Raw genomic sequence first — 11,754 nt, forward strand, 5'->3', positions numbered from 1 at the left:
TCTTCTCTGTACATTCCCAATTCATTCAGAGGGACAGACATGACACTTTCAGTCTCTGTCTCTCTCTCTCGCTGTCTTACTGACTCTCTTTTGTGCTCTTTCTCTCCCCCCACCCTCACTCTCTCCCCCCACCCTCTCTCTATCTCCTGCTCTCTCTCTTGCTCTCTCTTTCACTCTCCCACTCTGTCCTCTCTTCCCTATCCATTCCTCTACTAGAAAAGCCACCCACCCCTGAAATCACTCACCATTGCTCTCAGCCTCTGGAGATCTACTGGATTTTGCAGTGTGATGATCAAGGCAGCTCCGACCAACTCTGTGAGGTCCAGTATCGCACCCAGGACCAGCATGGCTGGACTCAGGTGAGTGAGCTGTGCATGGCTGGGGTTTTGTTCATTTCCCCAAGTGTGCATTTGTTCACTTCCATTCATGGATTTAAAGTAAAATGACCGGTATAAGAAATATGTTGGAAACTCCCTCCCACCCAAACCTACAAGAGTAGCTGCCACTTTGGCAGCAGCTAATGGGGATCCATAATAAATACAAATACAAAATATAAATAGGCCTACCTGATGATATGTGGTTGCTGTGTTAAAAAATGAATGGCTTTTTCTCTAGTTCATTGATGATCAGGTATTTCAGTTGTAACTGGTTCTGTTGTGTTAACTTTTTGCAGTTGATAGACAACTTTGGCTACTTTGCCATGTAATGCTTACAAAACTAAGAACAGTTTCTAAAACTGCATATCTAAGGCTCTGGTCTGTCCTAGGAGTGAGGGTAAATGATAATCATGTTCTCTGCTATCCACTTTTTTGTAATTATTATTCTGGTTATAGGGGAGGGTCACTTGTTTATTTTTTCAAACATTCAGTCCCTTAGATGTAGGGAATGAAACATTGAAATACCATTGTCTCTCGATTATCTGTGGGAATTTCGCACTGGGAATGTTGTCCTTCTGAGTTAGGGATGGGTAACACGAGGGCCGCACGCACAGATTGTTTTGGGACCAATTTGTTTGTCAAAATCTATTTGCGTGCAGAAAAGGCCAGCTATTTCAAAATATATAGCTCCATTATAATTTTACTTTCTATAAGCTATTAAATGTGCAATATAGCCTGGAGTTGCTTTTTAATCCAAAATAATCCCTCATCCCCCCATCCCTGGGGCTGCCTCTTGCCCATCCTTGTTCTTTTGTGTGTCATTCTTTCATGTCCTGCTCAGGAAGAGGACATTCTACGCAGCTTCCTGCTCCTGACTCCACGGCCCTACACTGTTTATGAGTTCCAGGTGCGCTGTGTCTGTGAGGGCCCTCAGGCCCTGATGAGTGACTGGAGCTCAGTCTACACAGCACAGAGTTCTGAGTCAGGTCTGTCAGTGGGTGCTGAAGGGTAATGTAATCCTGTGGTCTCCACAGCTTGAAAATATTTGTTCACTTGTTCTGTGGTGATAGATGATTAAACTATTTCTCTCTCTTTCTCAGCGCCTGTGAAAGCATTGGATGTGTGGAGTGACTGTGGAGTCACCTCTGAGCTTTCTCAATGTGCCCTTATGTGGAAGGTATGTTAACACAGCATCCCATCATAATAGGTAATATATATATATATATATATATATATATATATATATATATATATATATATATTATATATATACTCACACTACCGTTCAAAAGTTTGGGGAAGTTTGGGAAAAAACAAGGACATTTCTAAGTGACCCCAAACTTTTGAAAGGTAATGTGTGTGTATATGTATATGTGTGTGTGTATATATATATCAAACTGTACCATATAATCAGGTTAGACAAGTGATTCATGTTTCAAAGGATTATGCATTTTCTAATCACAAGAACTTCAAAATATTTGCATAATTTAGCAGACACTCTTATCCAGAGCGACTTACAGGAGCAATTAGGACTGAGTGCCTTGCTCAAGGGCACATCAAGAGATTTTACACTTAGTCGTCTCAGGGATTCAAACCAGCAACATTTCGGTTACTGGCCCAATGCTCTCAACCGCTAGGCTACCTGCCTCCCCAAAACACCCCCTTCCCTATAGCCTGCTATAACTAATACCCCTGTCTGGTATCTATCCTCAGGAGATGCCCAGCTGGTTGGCTCAGGGGAAGGTGCTGGGGTACGTGGTGACATTATCACACAGTAACGGGACAGTGGCGGTTGTGAACGTGTCCATGTCAGAGCCTGGTGGCCTTTGTGTCTGTCAAGAGAAGAGATGCCGCTTTACACCCTCTCTGCGGGGTGTATCAGGGGTGGATGTGTCCGTCTACAATTCCCAGGGTGCCACCAAACCTGCTTCCCTAGCTCTACCCACATCAGGTAAGGGAAACCATCATTAAGTTTCCGGATGAAACAACAGTGTCCGACAACAACCGACAACGACGAGACAGCCTATGAGGAGGAGGTCAGAGACCTGGCCGTATGGTGCCAGGACAACAACCTTTCCCTCAACGTGATCAAGACAAATGAGATGATTGTGGACTACAGGAAAAATAGGACCGAGCACGCCCCCATTCTCATCGACGGGGCTGCAGTGGAGCAGGTTGAGAGCTTCAAGTTCTTTGGGGTCCACATCACCAACAAACTAACATGGTCCAAGCACACCAAGACAGTCGTGGAGAGGGAATGACAAAAACCTATTCCCCAGGAGACTGAAAAGATTTGGAAATGGTCCTCAGATCCTCAAAAGGTTCTACAGCTGCCCCATCGAGAGCATCCTGACTGGTTGCAATACTGCCTGGTATGGCAACTGCTCGGCCTCCGACCACAAGGCACTGCAGAGGGTAGTGCGTACGGCCCAGTACATCACTAGGGCTAAGCTGCCTGCCATCCAGGACCTCTATACCAGGCAGTGTCAGAGGAAGGCCCTAAAAATGGTCAAAGACTCCAGCCACGCTAGTCATAGACTGTTTTCTCTGCTACCACACGGAAAATGGTACCGGAGCACCAAGTCTACATCCAAGAGGCTTCTAAACAGCTTCTAACCCCAAGCCATAAGACTCCTGAACATCTAATCAAATGGCTACCCAGACTTTTCGCATTACCCCGCCTCTCTTTTCTGCTGCTCCTCTCTGTTATTATCTATGAATAGTCACTTTAATAACTACCTATATGTACATATTACCTCAATTACCTCGACTAACCGGTGCCCCCGCACATTGACTCTGCACCGGTACTCCCTGTATATAGTCTCGCTATTGTTGTTTTACTGCTGCTCTTTAATTATTAGTTACTTTTATTTCTTATTGTTATTTTTTTTAACTGCATTGTTGGTTAGGGCTTGTAAGTAAGCATTTCACTGTAAGGTTGTATTCGGCGCATGTGACAAATACAATTTCATTTCATTTGAAAGGTGTGTGTGATTGTGATAATAGAGTGTTGGTTTGTATGTTTCTGTCTTCACAGATTCACACATTTTCTCTTTCGCTTAGGTCTACAGGTGCCAAAGCTATCCTTCACTGTGAACCAGGATATATTGAGCCTCAATGCATCCTGGTCTCTGCCACCCCAGCCTATTGAAAACATGCATGAGTATGTGGTGCAGTACAAACAGGTGGGACTTCCTCCGACACAGGGCTTTGATTGGATAAAAGTGCACCAAAATCATACGTCAATCATTTTAAGAGGTTTGTGTGGCTTAAACTGATCTATAATACCATTTCTCTCTGAACATGTTTATTCATATTTTGTAATGTTTCAAATTGGTTTCAAGATGACAGCATCGCCTTTGTCTCTGTCTCCACCTACAGGTGATTTTGAGAACTACACTGCCTACAATGTGTCATTGTTTGCAGTGTTCATCAACAGTAGCTGCCTGCTTGCATCTGCAATCTCGTATTCTCTTCATGGACGTAAGTATATTAGAGCATGGAAATAGAATTCTTTATAATGTACTTGCCAGTATGTAATCACTGCAATTAGTGCACATGACTGATTTTCAGTGGAGTAAACTAACTTGAAATTTCACGTCTTTACCTAATGTTAATTTGCCCGGCCTTTTAACTCACTGTAAAATATTTTTATTTTTTATTTATAGTTTATTTTTCTGCTGCTTTTGACTATTCCTCTATCCATTTCACCTCCATCTCCTCCTCTCTCAATCACTCCTCAGTCCCACCCAAAGTGACTGAGTTCAAGGCCCAGTACATCTCTGACTCTCATGTGATTTTGTCCTGGCAACACGTCTCCCTGACCCAGAGTAGGGGGCTCATACTGCGCTATCAGCTGGTATTAAACAAATTTAAAGGTAAACAACACAAAGACAGTGGAGGACCATCTGGGATAAATCTTTTGTTGCTACAATGTTATATTGTTATAATAAAAGTGCGGTCTCCACTGCCCATTGTGTACATTACCCTAAAATATAGCATTACATTGTAGTAGCTTAACTAGTATTAAATATTTTTGCCTGTTCCCAGATCTGTTTGTTCTGTCTTGCCAACTCCTATTGTCATTATTGGTTCTCGAGTGGCGCAGTGGTCTAAGACACTGCATCTCAGTGCTAGAGGCGTCAATACAGTCCTTGGTTCAATTTCAGGCTGTATCACATCTGGCCGTGATTGGGAGTCCAATAGGGCGGCGCACAATTGGCTTGGCGTCGTCCGGTTTTGGCCGGTGTAGGCCGTCATTGTAAAGAAGAATTTGTTCTTAACTGATTTGCCAAGTTAAATAAATAAAAAATGAAATGGCTACTGTGCTGCACACTCTCTTCCCACACATCAGTGGCCTTGCTCCCAATCATTCAACCTTTCCTTCATCTGCAGTGTGCAACGTGAGTGGGGACCAGAACAGCTTCCATCTGTTAGGACTTACATCGGGTCACCACCAGGTTTGGATCAGGGCTGAGACTAAGGCTGGACTGGGACCCAGTGAAACCATCATCTTCTCTACTGAGAACAGCCATGGTATTCTACCACTCTGCCATGTAGTAATTTGATAATGATGACAAGAAGCATATAGCTGTTATAGGTTCTCTAACAACCGTGATGAGATATTTTAAGTGCTTATGTACCTAACTGGTGACACTGAGGTCATGTATAACACTAATTATTATTTATTATTAAAAAACTAGATATATTATTGTAGGTTGTGTATAATACTGTATATAACATCACCTTTAAAACAGAAAGGGTCCTGAAGTTCCTTAGAAAATAATAACAGTGTAATATTGAATGCATGCCTTGTATGAAATAGACCTTTGTGCTACAGTATGTGATTATGAACATGGATTGCGGTCTAATTGGTAATTTTGCCTTCTGACCTTCCCCATCTCTCTCCCATTGTTGTCACAGGTTTCCTCAAATATCTGGTGCCAGGAATAATAGCAGGGATGTTGCTATTGATCATCATAATGTGAGAGACTGGATTCCCATACTTCAACCCAAATAGCCTGATTCTGATAATTTTCTCATTGTCTTGAACCAGGGCCATGTTCATTAGGGCACACTGACACAAAATATTTTAAAAGGCTTTGCAACGTTTCGTGCCGACTGAACACATACAGGGTGTGGTGCTCTCTCATGTCTCCTTCCTCTATCTCTCTGAAAGTTCTCCCATGCCCGAAATAGGTTTACAAAAGGGGAAACACTTGAGGAAGTGGAAATGAGAACGTGCAGTTGAGTTGGGCTTTCAATTGTGCCCTTCATTCATAACAATGGTCTTGATCAAAAACATAAAACAAACAATATGTTATACCCCTTTCAACTAAAACATAATGGATAATACATTTCTACCACTTTTAGGGTGATATACAAATGAACATGTCAATTGAAGGAACACAACTCTTTTGGTGTGCAGTATGTGAATGATACTGTTGTGTATTTTCTGTAGTATACCAATGAAGACTTGTGTGAAAGTGCCTGACCCCAGCAACAGCAAACTGCTCCAACAGATGAAGTTGCAGGTGAGAGCAGAGCAGACTATCATTATGTGGCTGTGAATGACTGATCTACTATCAGTGAGTGTGATATTAGTTAGTCTATAGTATTCTAGTTAGTGGTGGACAGAGCCCCAGGCAGAGGCCCGGAGTTCATCATGTCTTCCTGCCTGGTTTTTCTTCCTCCAGCCATTTAGGACAAGGGAATCAAATCAAATGTATTTATATAGCCCTTCGTATATCAGCTGAAATCTCAAAGTGCTGTACAGAAACCCAGCCTAAAACCCCAAACACCAAGCAATGCATGTGAAAGAAGCACGGTGGCTAGGAAAAACTCCCTAGGAAAAACTCCCTAGAAAGGCCAAAAACCTAGGAAGAAACCTAGAGAGGAACCAGGCTATGAGGGGTGGCCAGTCCTCTTCTGGCTGTGCCGGGTGGATATTATAACAGAACATGGTCAAGATGTTAAAATGTTCATAAATGACCAGCATGGTCAAATAATAATAATCATTGTAGTTGTCGAGGGTGCAACAAGCACGTCCGGTGAACAGGTCAGGGTTCCGTAGCCGCAGGCAGAACAGTTGAAACTGGAGCAGCAGCATGGCCAGGTGGACTGGGGACAGCAAGGAGTCATCATGCCAGGTAGTCCCGAGGCATGGTCCTAGGGCTCAGGTCCTCCGAGAGAAAGAAAGAAAGAGAGAAAGAGAGAATTAGAGAGAGCATATTTAAATTCACACAGAACACCGGATAAGACAAGAGAATACTCCAGATGTATTCTCTTGAAACAAACACTACATATAGATATGGATGGTATCTTATTTGTAATGTTCCAGTAAGAACCTGTTGTAAAATAAAGAATGTGCGTACTACATGAACCTAAATGTTGATTATACCACATACAGTAGCAGGGGTTGTATTGGGCTAGTAATATACCATTCCCTTGAGTTATATTATCACCAGTCAGAGGCATAACATACAACCATAGAGGACTAAATGAATGTCTGACTGCCTGCCTGTCGTTGCTCCAGTTTAACAGCTCCTCGACGGCGATCTTCTCTCCTCTGGAGTCTAACCCAAAGATCTCTGAGCTGGAGGTGGTGGAAAAGCCTTTCTGGGATGCCAATGCCTGTCCTAGGAAAAGGTCCAGCCCTGATGGACAGACAGAGGGGGTGGTGGGAGAGGAGCGCACCCACATAAGGACTGACGAAGAGGCGGAAAGGGAGGAGGATGCTGACGAGGGTTACAGTATAATTATTGATACTGACGAGGAGGAGAGGGACGGGGGAGAGTCTGGGAGCTTGTTGGAGGACGATCACTTTGTTTCGGACTATGAGAAGCATTTCATGCCTGTGGATGTATGACCCTACTGTCTGTCTGGTGTGGTGCTACCGATCAACTGTTTTGGTGTGTGTATGATCTCCTCATAGCAACGACAAGACAGCCATTGTTCAGTCGGAACCCCAAGGGCCAAACACCTCAATTGTGGGATATTGTGCTTGTTGATCTAGATGCAGATCACTGATTCATGGGAAAGGGTTTCCCTAAAAACAACATGAGTGCACAAGTTGAAATACGCCAATCGTCTTGTTTTCAAGGAAAGGAAAAGGGATGTAGTCGACCGTTTGCTTTCCATGCTCCAACTACAAGGAATGTTGTTTGGGAACAGTAAACTTTTTTACAGCAAATGTATACCTGTGTGAAAAACCATGTTGCCTACAGTGTACACTGTCATGACGTGGCCCTCTTTGGATATAGCAAGCACCAACTCTCTCTCACCACCTCTCTCTTCCCCCTACACCCAGGCTCTGTTATCTCAGGTCATACATTCCTGGAGGAGACTCTCTTCCCCCCCGGCCATGCAGTATAGAGAGAGGGTTCACAGTAGAACAAAGGAACTTCTTCTACCTCACAGAACTTGAGAACTGAACAATATCCATGTTCTGGAGAATGTGTAAACGGTCGGTGAAGAATCCAGCTACGACCGGTCCATTTTGTCTAATGTTTGTGAAATCATGAGAGACAATACAGCCACATTACCATAACTCTGTTTATGCAAGAGTCTCCGTTGTGAGGCTTGCATCTAATTATTGTATAAAATGAATGAGTAAAGATTAAACTATTTGTGAAATTATGTAATGTGATTTTAAAATGTTTAATGAAAGAGAATCCAATTCCCTTTCAAATGTAACTGTCATTGGCCCGCCACATGAGCACAGACATTGATCTGGCGTCATGGGACAGACCTTTTTGCTGTACCGAATATAAACCCCATCTGGAGAAGCCCATTGCAGACCATGCGTACCTCGATTACCGAGAGGGCTGAGGTTTGAGTAGAGACCATGCGTACCTCGATTACCGAGAGGGCTGAGGTTTGAGTAGAGACCATGCGTACCTCGATTACCGAGAGGGCTGAGGTTTGAGTAGAGACCATGCGTACCTCGATTACCGAGAGGGCTGAGGTTTGAGTAGAGACCATGCGTACCTCGATTACCGAGAGGGCTGAGGTTTGAGTAGAGACCATGCGTACCTCGATTACCGAGAGGGCTGAGGTTTGAGTAGAGACCATGCGTACCTCGATTACCGAGAGGGCTGAGGTTTGAGTAGAGAGTAGACAGTGTACACTGTAGGCAACATGGTTTTTCACACAAGTATACATTTGCTGTAAAAAAAAGTTTACTGTTCCCAAACAACATTTCTTGTAGTTGCATTCCTCGGTTGTTGAATTCTTAACCAAACCACATGGAGCATTGGCTACAGTGGTGGAAATGGTTAAACTCAGACTATCGATATCGACAGAATAAGAGCAAATCTTCAATACTAATTACTCGTCTGCAGCTAGAATTTATGTCGACTGAATGCGAAGACCGACAACTGCCGAAACATCTATTCTATAAGAACATTTCTGAATGGGACTCTGAAGTATCCATCAAACCACGAAAGACTCCAGGGACGCAAAGAGAAGTTCAGATGAACTTTCCAACAGAAAGACGGACGATTCCAACAGAGATCATGACGACACACTGAGCGTAAATATATTGATTGATTGCAATTATTCCCGAATCAGTGAGCGTTCCTGTGCAAAGGATTAGCATTTCAATTATTATAATTATCAACTGTGTAGTGTCTTTTATCTTTCGCGCCCTTCTCAGTCCCTTTGTCTACCAAGCGTCATATCGGTTTAGCCCACTAGAGAACCTCCCCTATCATTTCCTTGTAACCGTATCTACTGTTTGTTTGTTTATGCATTTCTGTGATTATTTAGTTAGTAAATAAATGATTAAGACAGTTGATGTATGGATGATTCATAGTGAAGGCTGGGTTCGTGCAGATAACCAACAATTTACGACGTTTGGAATGAGACTAACGTGAGGTAAATAATAATTAATTAGAAGACTAATTGATCAGATATTGAAAATATCTGAAACGTTATAGTAGGAAAGTTATAACTTTGTAATCTGAAGATTATAATTTTGTAATCTGAAGATTTTCCTTGGTGCCCCGACTTCCTAGTTAATTACATTTACATGATTAGTTAATCACGTAATAATAATTACAGAGAATTGATTTGATAAAATAAGTCTTCAATTTAATGATGCCAAAGACATGACAACACAATGTCTACATTGTTCAGTTTGAACTTCAACTGTCAATCATGTCTGCTCATTAGGTCAGATGAAATGTTATTTCAGAATAGCATAGTTTAACTTTTTTATACAAAACTGTTTTTGAAAGTTAATTGCTGTTAGTTTTATTAAACATATTTTTATATCTAGCTAAATAATAACTATGTCCCTTTTGAGAGGCCTTTAAAAAAAATGAAACTGGCCTCTCACCACGGTCAACTTGAAGTTCCCTTACTTCGACAAAGGTCTATGGAAAGTGAATGGAGACGATATTGGAGCCTGTGCCTTGCACCAATGTTCAGGATAAGGATGAATTTGATCCAGTAGGACTGACGTTTTTGGAGAAAGTGGACCTGTTTTTTTTTACCGGACCCATATGTAGTTTCAGGATGGGTGGGAAACAGGTGGAAAAGTGTCCAGTTGTCATACTTGAGTAAAAGTCATACTTGAGTAAAAGTGAAGATATCTTAATAGAAAATGACTCAAGTAAATGTGAAAGTCACCCAGTAAAATACTTGAGTAAAAGTATTTGGTTTTAAATATACTTAAATATCAAAGTAAAAGTAATTTCAAATTTCTTATATTAAGCAAACAAGACTGCACCATTTTCTGGATTGTTTTATTAAGGATAGACTGAGGCACATTCCAACACTCAGACATCATTTACAAACAAAGCATATGTGTTTAGTGAGTCTGCCAGATCAGAGGCAGCAGGGATGACCAGGGATATTCTCTTGATAAGTGTGTGAACTGCACCCTTTTCCTGTCCTGCTAAGCATTCAAAATGTAATTTTGGATGTCAGGGAAAATGTATTGAGTAAAAAGTACATTATTTTCTTTAGGAATGTATTGAAATAAAACTACATTTTAGAAAATGTTAATAGTAAAGTACTGATACCCCACAACCTACTTAAGTAGTACTTTAAAGTATTTTTACTTAATTACTTTATACCACTGTTGGGAAAGGAGTTTGGTGCTGTTGAATCGATAAAGGTAACCCGAAGTGGTCTTGTGATTGTTTTGTTCTTAACTGACTTGACTAGTTAAATAAAAGGTTACAAAAAATAAATTAAAAAAAACGGAGCGGGCGCTCCGGACCACGCAGATGGGAGCAAGAGATATTACATCTCCCTCCTTACTTGCTTTGTTTTCAAGAACAGGGCGCCATTGAAAGGAGTGATTACTGGGGTAGCTGTGGGGGTGAAGATGGGTCAGCTGAAGTGAAAGTCTGACACCGGCCGTCTGGAGCGACACAGACCTAGTGGCTAGCGTGGTGAAACAGAAGAGTCACTGTGTTCTTTTGAGTTTGATGTCAAATCAAATCACATTTTATTGGTCACATACGTGTTTAGCAGATGTTATTGCGGGTGTAGCGAAATGCTTCTGCTTCTAGCTTCGACAGTGCAGTAAAATCTAACAATTTCACAACATATACCCAATATACCCTTTGCTGTTGTTCTGGGATTTATTTGCACTTTTCGCACCAAAGTACGTTAATCTCTAGGAGACAGAACGCGTCTCCTTCCTGAGTGGTATGATGGCTGCGTGGTCCCATGGTGTTTATACTTGCGTACTATTGTTTGTACAGATGAACGTGGTACCTTCAGGCATTTGGAAATTGCACCCATGGATGAACCAGACTTGTGGAGGTCTTGGCTGATTTCTTTTGATTTTCCTATGATGTCAAGCGAAGAGGCAGTGAGTTTGAAGGTAGGCCTTGAAATACATCCACAGGTACACCTCCAATTGACTCAAATGATGTCAATTAGCCTATCAGAAGCTTCTGAGCTTTCTGGAATTTTCCAAGCTGTTTATTAAAGGCACAGTCAACTTAGTGTATGTAAACTTCTGATCCACTGGAATTGTGATACAGTGAATTATAAGTGAAATAATCTGTCTGTAAACAATTGTTGGAAAAATGACTTGTGTCATGCACAATGTAGATGTCCTAACCAACTTGCCAAAACGGAAGTTTGTTAAGAAGACATTTTGTGGAGTGGTTGAAAAACGAGTTTTAATGACTCCAACCTAAGTGTATGTAAACTTCCGACTTCAACTGTACATATGACATGCATAATGCAAGATATGTAAACATGATCAAAGTGACTAGTGTTCCATTTCTTAAAGTGGCCAGTGATTTCTAGTCTGTCTATAGGCAGCAGCCTCTAATGTGCTTGTGATGGCTGTTTAACAGTCTGATGGCCTTGAGATAGAAGCTGTTTTTCAGTCTCTCGGTCCCAGCTTTGA

At 41.8% G+C, this 11,754-nt stretch overlaps 1 protein-coding gene across 3 annotated transcripts in view; it reads left to right on the plus strand.

The window, feature by feature from the left end:
• The window catches only part of LOC115171739 (interleukin-6 receptor subunit beta), a 30,403-nt gene extending 22,830 nt beyond the window's left edge, over positions 1-7,573 (plus strand). For 2 of the 3 annotated variants that reach the window (XM_029728831.1, XM_029728832.1), the window contains exons 5-15: positions 217-359; positions 1,219-1,363; positions 1,478-1,554; positions 2,091-2,328; positions 3,441-3,635; positions 3,759-3,860; positions 4,121-4,255; positions 4,773-4,913; positions 5,301-5,361; positions 5,839-5,911; positions 6,913-7,573. In XM_029728831.1, the coding sequence (XP_029584691.1) occupies positions 217-359; positions 1,219-1,363; positions 1,478-1,554; positions 2,091-2,328; positions 3,441-3,635; positions 3,759-3,860; positions 4,121-4,255; positions 4,773-4,913; positions 5,301-5,361; positions 5,839-5,911; positions 6,913-7,245 (1,643 nt within the window). In that variant the 3' untranslated portion in view covers positions 7,246-7,573. The remainder of the gene's footprint in view (positions 1-216; positions 360-1,218; positions 1,364-1,477; positions 1,555-2,090; positions 2,329-3,440; positions 3,636-3,758; positions 3,861-4,120; positions 4,256-4,772; positions 4,914-5,300; positions 5,362-5,838; positions 5,912-6,912) is intronic. The other variant, XM_029728834.1, reaches the window with a different exon arrangement.
• The last annotated feature ends 4,181 nt before the right edge of the window (positions 7,574-11,754 follow it).

Source organism: Salmo trutta, chromosome 32 (genome assembly GCF_901001165.1).
Source record: "Salmo trutta chromosome 32, fSalTru1.1, whole genome shotgun sequence".
NCBI lineage: Eukaryota > Metazoa > Chordata > Actinopteri > Salmoniformes > Salmonidae > Salmo > Salmo trutta.